General features: G+C 42.8%; 1 protein-coding gene across 6 annotated transcripts in view; it reads right to left on the bottom strand.

The window, feature by feature from the left end:
- The window catches only part of AKNA (AT-hook transcription factor), a 48758-nt gene extending 32846 nt beyond the window's left edge, over window positions 1-15912 (bottom strand). The window contains exons 1-8 of one of the 6 annotated variants that reach the window (XM_073639875.1): window positions 15782-15912; window positions 10616-11025; window positions 9155-10041; window positions 8521-8595; window positions 6947-7103; window positions 1913-2049; window positions 788-847; window positions 525-637 (exon numbers count right to left, since the gene is read on the bottom strand). In XM_073639875.1, coding sequence (XP_073495976.1) covers window positions 525-637; window positions 788-847; window positions 1913-2049; window positions 6947-7103; window positions 8521-8595; window positions 9155-10041; window positions 10616-10970 — 1784 coding nt within the window. In that variant the 5' untranslated portion in view covers window positions 10971-11025; window positions 15782-15912. Of the gene's footprint in view, window positions 1-524; window positions 638-787; window positions 848-1912; window positions 2050-6946; window positions 7104-8520; window positions 8596-9154; window positions 10042-10615; window positions 11026-11388; window positions 11535-15757 lie in introns of those variants that run through there. The other 5 variants (XM_073639872.1, XM_073639873.1, XM_073639876.1 and 2 more) reach the window with 5 other exon arrangements.
- Window positions 15913-17447: the final 1535 nt, after the last annotated feature.

Below are 17447 nucleotides of genomic sequence, written 5' to 3'. Positions count from 1 at the left end.
CTCTTAGTATGCACCTGTTCACACCTGGTCTCTGTTTGGAATTGACGGTCAGTCTTTGATATTTGTATATATATATATATATATATATATATATATATATATATATATATATATATATATAGGCTCATTGACTGAGCACTCCATCCATCAGTCTATGGCGGTTTTAATCACAGCAGGATCCTACCTACCCATATAAATGAAGGCTATCAGCCCAGGAGAGGAATCACATTAGGTTAGGTTCTCAGCAAAGAGGATTGCCTTTTCGTTGGCTACGGGGCATTCATGTATTGGCCAATTTATGAGCTAAGTATCTTAATTTTTTTCCTATTTTCTAGAGCAGTAATGTAATTTCAATTTCACATATTTCATGTTTGCATGCTATAGCGTTACAGAGTGCAACTTTATTTGTTAGACATCACTGGAATGGCATCGGTGCGGGAGGTGAGTATCTGTTATCTTACACTGGGAAATACAGTATTTAAGAAGGTGTTCTCCTTTAATGCTCAAATGAAGCTAGCTATTACCTTTGTGGATCTAGCTCGCCAGTCAAATTCCCAGAACCAGTGAATTGCTGTTCTTGTGCCTTTAAATATCTTTGTTCCAGCAAATCCAAAGAACCTCGCAAGTCCCTGACTGCCTGGAATGGAAAAAAGGGAATAACAGATAAGGCCCCCATGTAATGACATGCGGTAATGCACCTGCCATGATAATAGAGTCAATTTTAAGGAGATGAAATAATGAAACAGTAGGAAGTTCCTCTGGATCAATTTGGAAATGGAGATGTTACCTGTTGTTGTTCTCCAGGAGTCAAGTTCCCGCTGTGCAGCAATTCTTCAAAGAGTTCCACCTGTCAGTAAGATTATTGCATATAAGTTACCATATACAAAAATATAATGAAAGTGACGAGTCTGTAGTGTGTGTGTCCATTATATGGAAGGTACATTATTAGTTTAACCCCTTCATCCACATAGATATGGCCTTAAAGACTAAGCTATAGTTACATCCCTATAGTTACAGATATAGCATTTATAATGCAGTAACTACACCATGATGCTAAAAAATATCTTTAGGCAGAAAACTGGAAGTTGAAACTGAAAAAGTACAAGGCATTTTAGGTGACTTTTCAGAATAGGCTGTGTGCACATGAGAAGTAACACTATTTCGGGCCATTATATGACTTGTATCCTGCATTGTTGTGAGTTTTCTCCTCTGCGGGCTCTTCAATTTTCTGTTACTTTTTGGCACTAGTGGGTGGAAAATAGCTGCTATGATGTCTCACTTACAGAGTACACACAGATATGTGAGATTCCTGCTCTCCTGTCTCTATGTACAGAAGCAGTAGCAGAAAGGAGGACATTATACAGCAGTACTGAGCAGTGTATCTGTGAATTCAGCACTGAGGTGTGATAACCACTTGCTAGAAAGAAGCAGCAGAAGCCCAGCTTCTTTTTCACTCTTCTCCTCCCGCTCTTCTCTCAATAGATCTTAACAGGGAGCTTTAATCTGATCCCTCTGAACTGGCAGGCAGTTTGTCTTGTTTTGACTAATGCAGATTTTAGAATGAAAGATGAGTCCGGGAGGTGAAGTGGCTCATAAGTGGAGAAAGAAATGGATTTCTCTAACTAGATTTATTATAAAGTTTCTTATACTTGCCAGCACTATTGATTTCAGCAAAGTTTGTGGAAACGACTGTGGCTTTTTAACATGGCACGAGCCATTAAACACGTAGTTGGATTTCAAGTTACAGTTTTCTGCATTAAGATATTTTGCTGCATCGTGCTATGTGGATCAAGTTAAAAAATGCTACATCTGTACTATATGTTGCGCTGCTTTAAGAACATTATAATGTAAAAAAAAAAAAAAAATGTTCCTGACTGTACAAATGCTGTAAAATAATAACTACAACACCAACCTCTCGGTAAAGGGCCTCGAGGTGAGACATGAGAGTGGAGGAAACATCTTCAGGCGGATGAAGAAAGGATGATCCTGAGGTTTCTGGTAAGATATGGACTGGGGAGGTCACAGAAGGTTTCTGATGGTCAGAGGAACCTGCATCAAAACACAAGAAGTGCTTTTTTTAACCTAATAATCTTTATTTAAACTAAACTTATGTGTGTACATTAATTTATTTGTACATACAGTACAGACCAAAAGTTTGGACACACTTTCTCATTTAAAGATTTTTCTGCATTTTCATAACTATGAAAATTGTACATTCACACTGAAGGCATCAAAACTATGAATTAACACATGTGGAATTATATACTTAACAAAAAAGTGTGAATCATCTGAAAATATGTCTTATATTCTAGGTTCTTCAAAGTAGCCACCTTTTGCTTTGATGACTGCCTTGCACACTCTTGGCATTCTCTTGATGAGCTTCAAGAGGTAGTCACCGGAAATGGTCTTCCAACAATATTGAAGGAGTTCCCAGAGATGCTTCGCACTTGTTGGCCCTTTTGCCTTCACTCTGCGGTCCAGCTCACCCCAAACCATCTCGATTGGGTTCAGGTCTGGTGACTGTGGAGGCCAGGTCATCTGGCGTAGCACCCCATCACTCTCCTTCTTAATCAAATAGCCCTTACACAGCCTGGAGGTGTGTTTGGGGTCATTTTTCTGTTGAAAAATAAATGATGGTCCAACTAAACGCAAACCGGATGGAATAGCATTCCGCTGCAAGATGCTGTGGTAGCCATGCTGGTTCAGTATGCCTTCAATTTTGAAGAAATCCCCAACAGTGTCACCAACAAAGCACCCCCACACCATCACACCTCCTCCTCCATGCTTCACGGTGGGAACCAGGCATGTAGAGTCCATCCGTTCACCTTTTCTGCGTCGCACAAAGACACGGTGGTTGGAACCAAAGATCTCAAATTTGGACTCATCAGACCAAAGCACAGATTTCCACTGGTCTAATGTTCATTCCTTGTGTTCTTTAGCCCAAACAAGTCTCTTCTGCTTGTTGCCTGTCCTTAGCAGTGGTTTCCTAGCAGCTATTTTACCATGAAGGCCTGCTGCACAAAGTCTCCTCTTAACAGTTGTTGTAGAGATGTGTCTGCTGCTAGAACTCTGTGTGGCATTGACCTGGTCTCTAATCTGAGCTGCCGTTAACCTGCGATTTCTGAGGCTGGTGACTCGGATAAACTTATCCTCAGAAGCAGAGGTGACTCTTGGTCTTCTTTTCCTGGGGCGGTCCTCATGTGAGCCAGTTTCTTTGTAGCGCTTGATGGTTTTTGCAACTGCACTTGGGGACACTTGCAAAGTTTTCCCAATTTTTCGGACTGACTGACCTTCATTTCTTAAAGTAATGATGGCCACTCGTTTTTCTTTACTTAGCTGCTTTTTTCTTGCCATAATACAAATTCTAACAGTCTATTCAGTAGGACTATCAGCTGTGTATCCACCAGACTTCTGCACAACACAACTGATGGTCCCAACCCCATTTATAAGGCAAGAAATCCCACTTATTAAACCTGACAGGGCACACCTGTGAAGTGAAAACCATTTCCGGTGACTACCTCTTGAAGCTCATCAAGGGTGAGCTGGACCGCAGAGTGAAGGCAAAAGGGCCAACAAGTGCTAAGCAGCTCTGGGAACTCCTTCAAGATTGTTGGAAGACCATTTCCGGTGACTACCTCTTGAAGCTCATCAAGAGAATGCCAAGAGTGTGCAAAGCAGTCATCAAAGCAAAAGGTGGCTACTTTGAAGAACCTAGAATATAAGACATATTTTCAGTTGTTTCACACTTTTTTGTTAAGTATATAATTCCACATGTGTTTAATTCATAGTTTTGATGCCTTCAGTGTGAATGTACAATTTTCATAGTCAAGAAAATACAGAAAAATCTTTAAATGAGAAGGTGTGTCCAAACTTTTGCTTTGTACTGTATATGTATACTTTTTTTGTTCAGCATGGACAGTTTTGACACTTAGCACTTTATTGGAAATCAGTCTTCATTCCTGTAAAAAAAAAACAGCATGCAAGTGACTTCTAATCTCTGGCTTTTCCCCGGTTTTCTTTTCTACCTTCAGCTGCATTGGTATCAGAGTACTCGTAGGGAGTACAGCTGATGACAGTGATGGGCCAGCTCTTGTCTCCTCATCTGAGTGTTCTGCTTACCAGAATAGTCTCGTGCCTCAGGCTTGACAGACCCTCACTGCCACCTGCACAGTGTACTATAATGCAGGGGTGGGCTATTAATTTTCCCAAAGGGTCAAAATGAGAAACCATGACTTTTATGGAGGGCTGAACCAACCGAGCGAACATAATTCTGCTTATTATTATTATTTTATATTTTTGTTATTTAATATTGAGCAGAATAAAGTATGCTGAGCAGCAGCTACTGTTAATACATGTTAGGAAATGGCTTATTGTAACATGTATTCTTACCGTTTATTCAGCCTTAAATAAGTCTAGAGGTACATTGATCTACAGCCCCATCATAAAGTATGATGTCCCCACAGCCCCGTCACCCCATAGTATGATGTCAGCACAGCCCCCCACACAGTATAATGTCCCCACAGCCCCCCCACACACATTATGATGTTCTCACAGCATCTCACACAAGGTATGATGTCCCCACAGCCGCCCCACACACAGTATGATACCCTACAGCCCTCCATACATCGTATGATACCTCCACACCACACACAGTATGATATCCCCACACTCAGTATGATGCCCCACAAGCCGCTACACAGTATGATTGCACCACAGCCCCCCACACACAGTATAATGACCTCACAGCCCCCACACACAGTATGATGCCCCACAGTCCCTCACATACAGTATGACGCCGCCACAGCCCCCCACACACAGTATGATGATCTCACAGCCCCCACACACAGTATAATGCCCCACAGCCCCCCACACACAGTATGATGATCTCACAGCCCCCACACACAGTATAATGCCCCACAGTCCATCACACACAGTATGATGCCGCCACAGCCCCCCCCCACAGTATGATACCAGTATAGCCATCCACACACCGTATGATGCCCCCACACACACAGTATGATGTTCGCATAGCCTCCCACACACAGTATAATGTCCCACAGCCCCTCACACACAGTATGATGCCCCACAGTCCCTCACATACAGTATGACGCCGCCACAGCCCCCCACACACAGTATGATGATCTCACAGCCCCCACACACAGTATAATGCCCCACAGCCCCCCACACACAGTATGATGATCTCACAGCCCCCACACACAGTATAATGCCCCACAGCCCCCCACACACAGTATGATGATCTCACAGCCCCCACACACAGTATAATGCCCCACAGTCCCTCACACACAGTATGATGCCGCCACAGCCCCCCCCCCACAGTATGATACCAGTATAGCCATCCACACACCGTATGATGCCCCCACACACACAGTATGATGTTCGCATAGCCTCCCACACACAGTATAATGTCCCACAGCCCCTCACACACAGTATGATGCCGCCACAGCCCCCGACACACAGTATGATATCAGTATAGCCCTCCACACACCGTATGATGCCCCCACACATACAGTATGATGTTTGCATAGCCTCCCACACACAGTATGAGATCCCCACAGCCTCACATTTCCACACAGCCCCCCACAAACAATATGGTGCCGCCACAGCCCATCACACACAGTACAAAGCCCTCACAGCCTCCACACACAGTATGATGCCCCCTACAGCCCCTCACACAGTATGATGTCCCCACACACAAGTATTATGTCCCCCCAGCCAATCGTACAGTATGAGGTCCCCACACACAAGTAATAATCTGCAGCATATCATAACTGATCTTGACATACAGCAATCATTATCCGATCTTATAGGTTGGTCACATATTTGACTACACTGGAAAACAACACATATCGATAAGACAGATTCTGTGCCCTAAGAGCTCTAGATACACAGTGACCTACATATTGTAATGGTGATATGCTCTGACTGCAGAAAGACTTTGAGCTGCAGCTGTGACTAAATATGTTTAATCAGGAAAAGGAAGTTGAGCAAAAAGTTTGTAGAGGTTTGGAGATGTGAGAGAGGTGGCTAAATGTACAAAACAAGTGACACTTCCGCTCTGCTTGTGACTTGCCCAAGCATAATTTGGCACATACTTAACAGCTATATTTTTTAGCCATAGCCTATCAGAGGCCATACAGCCATTTACCTGTTTCTCTGAATGTGCTAGTGGGCACCAGGACACTCACCAGGGAGACTTGCCAATTATTCCAGGACGCTGACAGGTCTTCCCTTTTTTCAGGATCCTCCCAGAAGTTTCAGGAGAGTTAGCAAGTATGCCTTGGCATAATTTAATATTTGTAAGGCTGGAACCACACACAGTTTTTATGGCAATTCTCGATACAATTTATGTCCAAATCAGGAGTGGATACAAAATGAATGTGACTGCAGACTTATCGGTTTTGACCGGACAACCCCTTAGGGGTTTTTACTCAACCAACGCGTTTCAGTGCCTTTTTCAAGGTTAAAAAAAACAAACAAATATGAATGAATCCAAGTGTATTCAATCTCTGTCCACTTCGCCTGACTGACAGCTGCAGTTTGTTTTGAGCAGTGTGCAATCTCGGCAGCAGGGAGGAAGGACATTGAGGAGCTGTCAATCAGGCTAGGAGGGTGGGTATTTAGTTTACACTTTCAGGAAAGATTATACAGCCATTCTTACATGAATTCTCCCAGTCAATACACCAATTTCATCAGGTCTAAGAAATCCACTTTAAGGGTGGTTTTCACATATGATGTTTATTTGAAAACTGTAGTTTTAGATTTCGTTTTTTTGAACCAAAGCCAGAAGTGATTCTAAGGATAAGGACAACATAAAAATCTTTTTTATGATTTACTCCTGACTTTGGCTGAACAAATTTTAAAGGGATCTAATCCTGTAAAGAAGGTAATTCAGTCATTGTATTAAAAAAAAAATCATAGTTTTTACCTGTATCTGCCTCAGTTGCCCCATGATAATCGTCTACTGAGCTGAACGTTGCTGCCTGAGGATGAGGTATGGAAAACTCCATAACTTTTGTGCCCTGGTTCACTGTCCCCATATGAATGCCGTGAGTTGGTTGTGGAGGGTCCGAGTAGAGATGCACCTAAAAAAAACAATCGGTTAATCTATAGGTGCAGAATAGACTACAAGTACATGGACTTTATGTGGACGATGACTTTCCATTATTTCAGGAGATGTAAACTGTTTTATCATAGACTCGGGGATGTTTTTAGGAAATGGATAACTGGGCAACAGTCTAAAGAGCTGATTTTATGTGAGGGCCACCAAGGCCAACACCGGGGTGATAGGGCCAATTCCAGGCAACAAAGTTCTAGTGGACCCCTCTTCGCTTTTGATTTTTCCCCCTCACCAAGAGCTATAATTTTTTATATATCAGGTGATAGCGTTGCATAGTTTTTTTTTTGCTCTACAAGCCCTAGATTTTCTCAATACCATTTTGGGGTTAGTACAACTTTCTGACTCTTTTTCATTCAATTTATCGGGCGATAAAGTGACCAACAAAACCCAAGAAATTCTGTTGCTTCAATTCATTTTTCATTTTGGTATTCACCGTATGGGATAAATATTATAAGATTTTATTTTATCGTACACACATGTGGTAGATTGTTATATGAGTGGCGATACCGAATATTTTATTTTTTTCGATTTTATTTACGTTCTGGGATAAGGCGGGGAAGGGCGATATGAACTTTTATATATTTTTTACTTGTTTTAAATATATAAGTATATATATATATATATATATATATATATATATATATATATATATATATATACACACACACACATTGTTTACTTCCCTCAGGGATATTTGAAGAAGGGATCACTAGATTGCTTGCACAATACAGTGCCGTACTGTAATATTGTGGCATATTGTAATATTACCGATCTCCTATGAAGCCTAGCCGCAGGCTGTACTTCATAGGTGGACAAATTTGGCTGCCAAGGGGGTCCTCAGTAGGACCCCAGCTGTATCCCCAACACTCCGCAATTATAGGGGTGGTCTATGGGGGTTGGAAGGGCCACTTTCCCCCCAATTCTAACCTTTTAAATGCTGCTGTCATAACTGCAATCGGAGATAGGTCTAAGGTGCCAGCTATATAACACAGCCGCACTCACTTTATGGAGCAGGATCACCTCTTGAGCCCGCTCCATACATGCAGTGCCTACATCTGTCCTACACGTACGGCGGATGTCGCAAATTAAAACATGGATAGAACTGGCCCCCCAGTGGCCCTTGGGACTAACCTGAGGCTGAGGCTGAATTCCAGCAATCAGGCGGCCGGAGAGGGAGTGAAGAACAGGGGTTTGGCATACGGATCAAGATTATTCTGCTTACATTACTAAGTGACCACATTTACTGAAAAAAAAGTCCCCAGATAGCCTTTTTCTGTCGCTCTACATGCAGAATGCAGTAGTGCCAATGCCTAAAACCCTATAAATACATTTCCCATAGTGTTGGGCATAAATCATTTACGAAAATGTGCCACGTTTCTTACTTTAGCACCAAGTCTGAGACGGTCAATGGTATTTTCAGCTTCGGCATACTTAGTGAGCAGCTTGTGGTAATCCTCCTTTAAAGAAGTAAGAGACATGGGAAGGTGATTATGTATTAAAAGTAAAAGATAATTAGATAAAAGAAACAATACAAGTGTGAGAACATAGAAATATTACATCATGACAATTTTCAAAATGTATCTTTCTAAATAATCTAATCTAAAAAAATAATAAATTATAAAATAAAATAAAAAAATAAGTTAATAATAATAAATTACTGTCTTAAGATATAGTGAAAGGTGGGCCTCATTTATCAAAGTGGTGTAACAGAAAAATTGGCCTTGCAACCAAAGTTCAGCTCTCACATACTAAACTTTTTTTTTTTCTGTTAGGTTAAGTTCCCACAATGAGATTTTGGTGAGTTTTTAGCACTGTGTATTTTCTTGCTGTGCAGAAAACTTAGCTGGAATTGTAAAACGCTGCGTTTTTTTGCACAGCAAAAAGGAATGGATTTCGGAAACTGTAAGTCATATGCAAAAAAAAAAAATCATAATGCTTTGGAACACCTAAAATGAAGGTTGTAGTAAGGTTTTAAATATGCAAGAACCGAACTTGTAGCATCGCTTTACTACAGACCTGCAGCTGATGAACCAGCTCAGTAGCTTCTTGTGGGGTCTTGAATTCTGGTGGTACCGCTGGTGATACAACTGGCTCTTGAATCGGCTTTTCGGTGCTGCTAAGCAGAACTTCCCTCACTATCTCTGCTGGAGACTTGAAGATAACAGGAGCTCCTTGTCTTTGAATTTCTGGTCTGCGTGGCTGAGGAGGACGATAACCCTCTTGATCCTTTGGAAATCGGACTTTGGGTCCAACTTTGGAAAAATCAGGCAAAGGATAGTTCAGCTGTCCTCTGCCATACAAAGGTGTGGTCAAAAGTTTGCTTTTCTTCACTGTCGGAGACTCTCCATGATGTGTCCTGGTAGGCGCTAAAACGGGCTTAGATCGTAGAGTCGTGACCTGTTTAGAGTCCCTGGTAAGGTTGGAGATGTTTGTAGGGTTTTGACTAGGGATGACTTCTGGGTTTTCCGCACTTTCTGTACATGAGGATTCAGGGAGAGTTTCATCTTCGATCCGAGGGACAATGCTTAACCGACCAAAACGACTCATGAGTTTTGTGTCCCAAGGGCTAGGGATGGGAGGAAATGATGGAGATAGGGATTCAGTGGCATCTTGATCTTCTTGATTGGCTGAATTTTTGGAAAATTCTACTTCTTTCTCGGGCTCTTCTCTTGATGTTTGGCCATATCCTTCATACCTTCTATGTACAGGACTTCCATCAAGAATCTCTGACTGTGTTTGGTTCCAACTATCATCTTCATCCCTATCCCACGCTCCCGGGGAACTTCGTAGATCCACCTCATCTTCTGTCATATCCAGTTGTTGGTCTCTGCTGGGGGCATGACGATCTAATGCAGAAGGCAATGTAATTGATTTACTGGGGTCTCCCAATGAGCTGTGATTTCCTAAAAGAATAAGAAATAAACAATAAATCAGACCTTTTGTTAAGGAGGCCATTAATAATCTATTCCTGTTTTAGGTGGAACCAATACTTGGCCACAAGAAATTTGATAACGGACAGTACTTTTCAGTTCAGAAGGCAATAACTAATATAGAGCTTGGGAAAGTGCAGGTTCTCATTGAGTAGATCCGGTTGGTGTATGATGCTAAACTGGGAAAAGGGTATGCAAATTAGCTCTACTCCAAAGAGGAGAAATAATTTGCATAAAATAAAAGCTGGAAAAATAGCTGCCATAGTTCACTTTTCTGCAAGTTTGATAATGATCTTCTCAATCTCAAGTATAATTACAGTATCAAGCGTGTTAAGTCATTTGCACCCACACATTCTATATTTATTAATTTCCCAATATTGCAGCGTTTATGAGAACTTTTAACAGTTTGTCAACCCTTGTGACATCTGGCCATATCTGCTTAGGAAATAGACTGACGATGTAGAAATGCTTCTCTAAAAGATGCACCGGCCCATGGAAGCTGCCATAGTCTAGAAAATCTGGGGCATTTACCTTAATATTTACTTACCTGCATCGTGACTAATAAAACCATCGCTGTTCCCCAAACTTTCTGTTTGAGGTCTTTCGTCAGCCACCCCAGATAACCTGAAGCCTTCTTGCCAGCTGTGCACACCAGATCTGTCGTCTCCTGAAGGCGTTCCTGGGCTGAGTACACCCTCTTTGTACAGTTCCTCCATCCATTCTTCATCAAAAGCCAGCACCTGCTCCTCATCATCTTCCAGCTCTAGATCGCTTTGACTGTCCACCTCCAAGAGCCCTTCTTCATCCATTCCGATGACCCCATTCTCGTCCATGTACCGTGCAAAATTGTTCTCTTCATCATCGCTGCTCTCACTCGGAAGCTGTCGATTATGACTGTCCATGGTCAGTGAGAGTGACACGAGACCCCCACGGTCTCCCCCAATGTCATATCACCTGCTGGAACACAATGATTTACAACACCATAAGCTAGTCGGACTGCGATAAGTAACTTTGCCAAAATGAGGGCACTTTTCACAGAAGTGCAACCTCCCCTTTTCTTTTTTGTCTTCCTGTTTATCGCCTTCACTATTTCTAATCTTCCTGTCTGCTTCTTCCTCTCCGTTTTTCCTGTAAGATCGCTTTATTTTACAGTTCTCGCCTTTTTTTTTTTTACCTCTCTGCTCCCTTCTGCTTTTTTTTCATGCACTTGCCTGAATTGCACAAACTTCCTTTCCAAAGTTTTTTCTTACATCAGATCATTTGTAACTCTCGTTTTCTTTCTTCCTCTCTATCCAATTTTTTGTATTCCATCTGACATACCTCTGCGTGTTTTCCCGGCGCTCCGTCCAGCTTACAGCCATTTCTGTTGATTCTCCCGGCTAAGTCAGCTGACCGAAATAAAAAGCCTCTTCTTAGCATCCCTCCCCCCTCCTTACCACATCCCCAGCTTCCCCCCTTCACTTCCCCTCCACAAGTGATGTAAGACGACTATACCCACAAACCTTATGGCTGACCTGCGCAGATTGCAATTACAAAATCCACATCCTGAGACGTGTTCGGTTATGTGCAGGCTTGAGAGTTTGCCTTTTTTTTTTTGACACATATGCCCTCCCATTTAATAACCATCAGATTACTGCCAACTCTTCAGCAGTATTGTTACAGCCACTTTACGTGGGCTCCGGGTTTCCTGCAGTTGGAATTACTTAATCATACTGACATGTTTTCTTCCATTCTTCTCCATGGAATAAATGGCGCTACAATAATAAATAATAATATTTCTTAAAAAGGAAAATAAAAGTCTTGTAAATCCAAGTTTACTTTGTAGATACTTTGCTTAATATATACTTTATAGTAAGGGTTAAAACTGTTTGAGATTTAAAGGGCCAGGACAATAATAACTGAGAACATGTAGTGTGTACACAATAGGCGGTAATATTTCAGATTTAGGACCCAAGGTCTCTGAGACATTGGTCAGTGACCCCCTGATGCTACTAATTATACAAAGCCCCTATTCATACTTAAATTAATTTCAGGGGATCCTCTGTTATCATTGCAGCATGATGTAGGGACTGAAACCCTGATTCCAGCGATGTGTCACTTACTGGGCTGCTTGCTCCTACTTTGATACAATCCCTGTTTTCTCTGCTGCAGATCTAGAATGCTGAGCCCTGTATAACCCCGCCCCCACCACTGACTGGCAGCTTTCTGTATATCCTGTACATTGACTGCCAATCAGTGGTGGGGGCGGGGTTGGACTAGGAAGCACGAATCACCTAATCCTGTAGTGATAATCTCATGCTGATAAAACTGATTTTATTGAAATATTAACACAGACTAGTAAGTGATACATTGCTGGAATCAGGGTCTCTGCCCCTGCATCATGCAGCTCCCAGATTACATAGCAAAAACCTACTGACAGATTCCCTCTAAGGCCCTCATTTACGTTAGATAAGTTGGCCAAACCCACCAATTTCGGCAGGATCTGCCGCCCTTCTTATGTATACGGACAAAGTTCTTGTTTTTTTTTTTCCCATGCAAAATGGACGCAGATATGTAAATAAGTCCCATGGCGGTTCAATTGCTCCTGAATTACTTTACTACATTGCAATATTTCATAAATGAACTAGCAGCTGCCGCCGTGTGTCCAATTATCCGGTTCAATATGATTTGCTTGTGCCAGTCCCCGTGCAACCGTGCCATATGGGTCAGACGCACAATAGAGGCATTAGTATATCAATTCCACTTAGATGCCAGTGACCTATTAAACCACATGCCCAGTTATAGCAATCTGATGGCTGCACAAGCTCCAGCATTCAATGTGCCACCCCTCGCACAATAGCAGCTCCTTGTATTTGTCCAAGCTGCTAACAAAAAAATTAATTTCCTAATAAAATAAAAAAGTTAATACAATGTAATTAAACTTAAATAAAACGACCAACTATACGTTCATTGTGCGCCTATAACCCGCCAGGATGCAATTCAGCCTTTTGGAAAATATAAATGGTACTGATGATGCCAACTTCACTGACCACGGGATTGTTATCCAGCTTTCCAAGACTCCTGAATGGCTGAGCAGTAACATACTATTATATCTATTTTGCTGCCTTAGCCTTTATTCACACATTAGTGTAAATGCTGCATTTTTTTGTGTGAAAATTCAACTACATTAACAATTCAGGCAAAATGGACGTGACTTCATAAAGACTCATACCCTTTTTTATTGGGTGACTTTTTTTCCCCATGGGCTACGTTCACACAATGCTGCTGCATTTACGCTTCTTTGCTGCAATCTCAATAAAAGCAAATCATTTTTTTGCTGTGAATTTGGACAATTGTGGCAAAACAATGCATCTTCTTGTTGCCACAATTAACGCAGAATGCACATATTAACGTAACTTTACACTTCTATGTGGAGCCTGAAAAAAAGGACATGTCAAATCGCGTGATCGTGGCATTTCTGCTGCAAAAAAAAAGGTAAAAAGCAACACAATCAATTAATGGAGCGGTTTTCTCTTGCATACTTTGCATAAAAAAGCAGCATTTATGTTATGTGGGAACACGCCATCTTGCTATTAAAGAGTTTGTATTGGCCAATTAGTCAGAAATAAAAAACAAACAAAAAAATGTCTGAATAAGGTTTGTAGCAAACTGACGGAAGAATTAGTGGGGCATATTCACTGGTGCACTCCTAAGGGCTCCTAATGTTAAAAAATGCCATTGCACTTTGCATAGGCAATATTTCTATATTCAGTCCACATAATAGCGACATATGGGGCCCCAAAGCATAAGTTGTAACCCCCCCCCCAAAAAAAATGTACTAATTGTCGGGGTCACAGAAGATCAGATCTCACAACTTTCCAGCCTTTACATAGTAATTTTCCTCCTGCTGAAGTCCTAGATTCCTCTTTCATTGCCCCCATGAAGTATGATGCCAACAAAAGTGCCCCCCAAACACAGTATAATAACCCCATGGTGAATTCCTCCGCATTAGCCTCCAAATACACAATATAATGACCCTACTATACCCCACCTCAACTCCCAAGGCAAAGTATGGTGACCCCAACACAGTATGATCCCCCAACTGTGACCCCCACACAGCTCTTCATGAAGTATAATGGGCCTACATACAGTATAATGGCCCGGTCTAGCCCTGCAAACAGTATAATGACCTCCACACAGTATGATGGCCCCCCCACATAAACCTTCACACTGTATAATTGCTTGCATACAGTATAATGGCCCCCCACATAGCCCTCCAAATATTATAATGGCCCCACATAGCCTTAAATATAGTATAATGCTCCCTCCATAATTCTCCATATAGTATAACGCACTGCCCATGGTCCTCCATAGAATATAATGTACTCGTCATGGTCATCCATAGAATATAATGCACTCCCCATGATGCCTCCACCCCCATCATTCTGTGTAGGCGGGTGGTGCGGGTGCTGACGGGTGGAGAGGGGGCACAAAGTGGGCGCTGATTTGCTACATATTACTTCCATACTCCTCTAAATAATACTAGGTGGTCTTACTGCTGGGGCTTCTCTGTTTAGGGCTCCCTAGGAATAGGGGCATGGGTAGACATATCATTGGTGCAACCTGGGCGGCCACACAGGGGCCAAGAGGTAAGGGGGTCCATTTCTACCTCCAAAGCAGGTGCAATTTTGCATTTTTAGGAGTTCTTGGGCTGCAAAGGACCCATATATAGTTCTTGCACAGGGGCCCTTTTCTGCCTGTGTCCGCCGGTGATTAGGGGCATTGAATAATTGCATAGTTTGTGCAGAATCCACAGCGAAAATCTACAAAAACCCCGTTCACCTCTGCAATGCAAAGGACACAATCGGCGGCAGCATGGTGATGATTTTGTGGGCCATCTCACCATCCTGCAGTGATTGGGATTTTACAAGATTAGGAACATTTTCTTGGAACAATTTATAATAAAGAAAGAATTAAAATTCCAATTTCTGAAAAAGGCAAAATGAGATTAAGGCCATATTGAAAATCAGGCCGGCCGTGACTACAAACTGCTGACATGATTGGTCTCTGTAGCGACATCGTAGATTGATAGGGGCCGGTCCCCACCGAGCCATAAATTGTGGATAGGTGGTAACTTGTAGTCACAGGAGATCCCCTTAAAGTGCCCCAGTGACCCTCTCTGGGAAGGAAGCGGTGGTCGAGCTCGGCGACTACTTATCTGAAGAGTTGCCCATAGCAACCAATCAGATTTCAGCTAAAGTCCTTTACAATAATAATATTAATATATATTGCAGCTTTTCCTATATGATTTCTAGTGCAGTGAAGCAGTTGTTCTTAGCAACCAATCAGAGCTCGCCTTTCATTTTATAACCTGCACAGGGACAATAAAAGCTGGAATCTGATTGGTTACTACGTTGCTATTGACAACTGCCGCCTGCCTGTACTTATATAAGAGTCCCAGTCAGTTCGGAGCTCGTCAGAAGTAGCGGCAGCGCTGTACACACCGGCTCCTACATCACAGGACGGCACAGAAAGTAAGAAGATGGGGGCAGGGAGAGCAGATGGCGGGGGACACAGAAGGGAAGGAGCTCAGAGTAAGACGTGAGGCGGCGGGATAATGAGGGCTGAAGGGGAGAGAGACAAGGAGACTGGAGGAAAGAGGCGAAAGCGGAGGATACGGAGAAGAACGGAGAGGACACACAGTACATACAGTGCGGGGACACGGAGGATGTACCCGGCGCTCTGGCTCCGGCCGCCGCCGCTCTCTGCTCCGCTCAGGTTGCCAAGAGCAGCGCTGTACAAACTAGAGGCGCTCAGTGATTGTGTGTAACCATGGCAACCGGGCGTGCGCGGCGCTGCACACAGGAGAGAGCAAGGCTGCGCACACAGGGGAGAGTGACACGGTCAGGGCCGGGACTAGGGGTAGGCAGGGTAGGCACCAGTCTAGGGCGCTACCTCCTGCTTACCCTGAAGGGGGCGCACTTTGATAGCAAAAAAAAAAAGATCCTGTATTTTGAGGACTATAAAATAGTCTGGTTGTAATGTCTGCCGCTATCAAAGAAAATGAATATTCACTGCTCCCCACACCCATAATCCCGCCCACCTCTGCACTGAAGCCTGCGGTGGGCGGGACTGGAGTGGACAGCAGAGAATATTCATTTCCTATAGCAGTGGGCTTCCTGCAGCTGCTGCAATCAGGGGTGACAGCAAATAAAGAAAATGAATATTCACTGCTCCCCACACCCATAGTCTGGGGCTCGGGGAGCAGTGACTATTCTGGCAGCTGACTTCAGTGTGTGGAGGCGCATGGCAGTGACGTCACGGGCTGCTTACACTCATGTCAGCTGTGGGCATCAGAGCAGGACGCAGCACTGTGAGGGAGCTGAGGGTAGGGGAGTAGAAACTTTTTTATTATATATATATATATATGTGAGACGTGATGGGGGAGAGGGATGCATATATATATATATATATATATATATATATATATATACCAGCCAGGATAGGGGGGGGGTTGCGCATATATATATATATATATATATATATATCAGCCAGGGGGGGTTGTGCACATATACATACAGTTAGGCACATGTTAAGGAGCCGAAACTTCTAAACCCTTCACCCAATTTTAATGTGGATACCCTCAAATGAAAGCTGAAAGTCTGAACTTCAACTGCATCTGAATTGTTTTGTTTAAAATTCATTGTGGTAATGTCTGGAGCCAAAATTAGAAAAATGTTGTCTCTGTCCAAATATAGATGGACCTAACTGTATATATATACACTGCTCAAAAAAATAAAGGGAACACTCAACACATCCTAGATCTGAATGAATGAAATATTCTCATTGAATACTTTGTTCTGTACAAAGTTGAATGTGCTGACAACAAAATTACACAAAAATCATCAATGGAAATCAAATTTATTAACCAATGGAGGCCTGGATTTGGAGTCACCCCCACAATTAAAGTGGAAAAACACACTACAGGCTGATCCAACTTTGATGTAATGTCCTTAAAACAAGTCAAAATAAGGCTCAGTATTGTGTGTGGCCTCCATGTGCCTGTATGACCTCCCTACAAAGCCTGGGCATGCTCCTGATGAGGCTGCGGATGGTCTCCTGTGGGATCTCCTCCCAGACCTGGACTAAAGCATCCGCCAACTTCTGGACAGTCTGTGGTGCAACGTTACGTTGGTGGATGGAGCGAGACATGATGTCCCAGATGTGCTCAATCGGATTCAGGTCTGGGGAACAGGTGAGCCAGTCCATAGCTTCAATGCCTTCATCTTGCAGGAACTGCTGACACACTCCAGCCACATGAGGTCTGGCATTGTCCTGCATTAGGAGGAACTCAGGGCCAACCGCACTAGCATATGGTCTCACAAGGGGTCTGAGGATCT

The sequence above is a fragment of the Phyllobates terribilis genome, unplaced genomic scaffold, assembly GCF_046119375.1.
Source record: "Phyllobates terribilis strain yellow unplaced genomic scaffold, ASM4611937v1 Scaffold_7__3_contigs__length_470593459, whole genome shotgun sequence".
Taxonomy (NCBI): domain Eukaryota; kingdom Metazoa; phylum Chordata; class Amphibia; order Anura; family Dendrobatidae; genus Phyllobates; species Phyllobates terribilis.
This window is presented reverse-complemented; position numbering and strand designations above follow the sequence as displayed.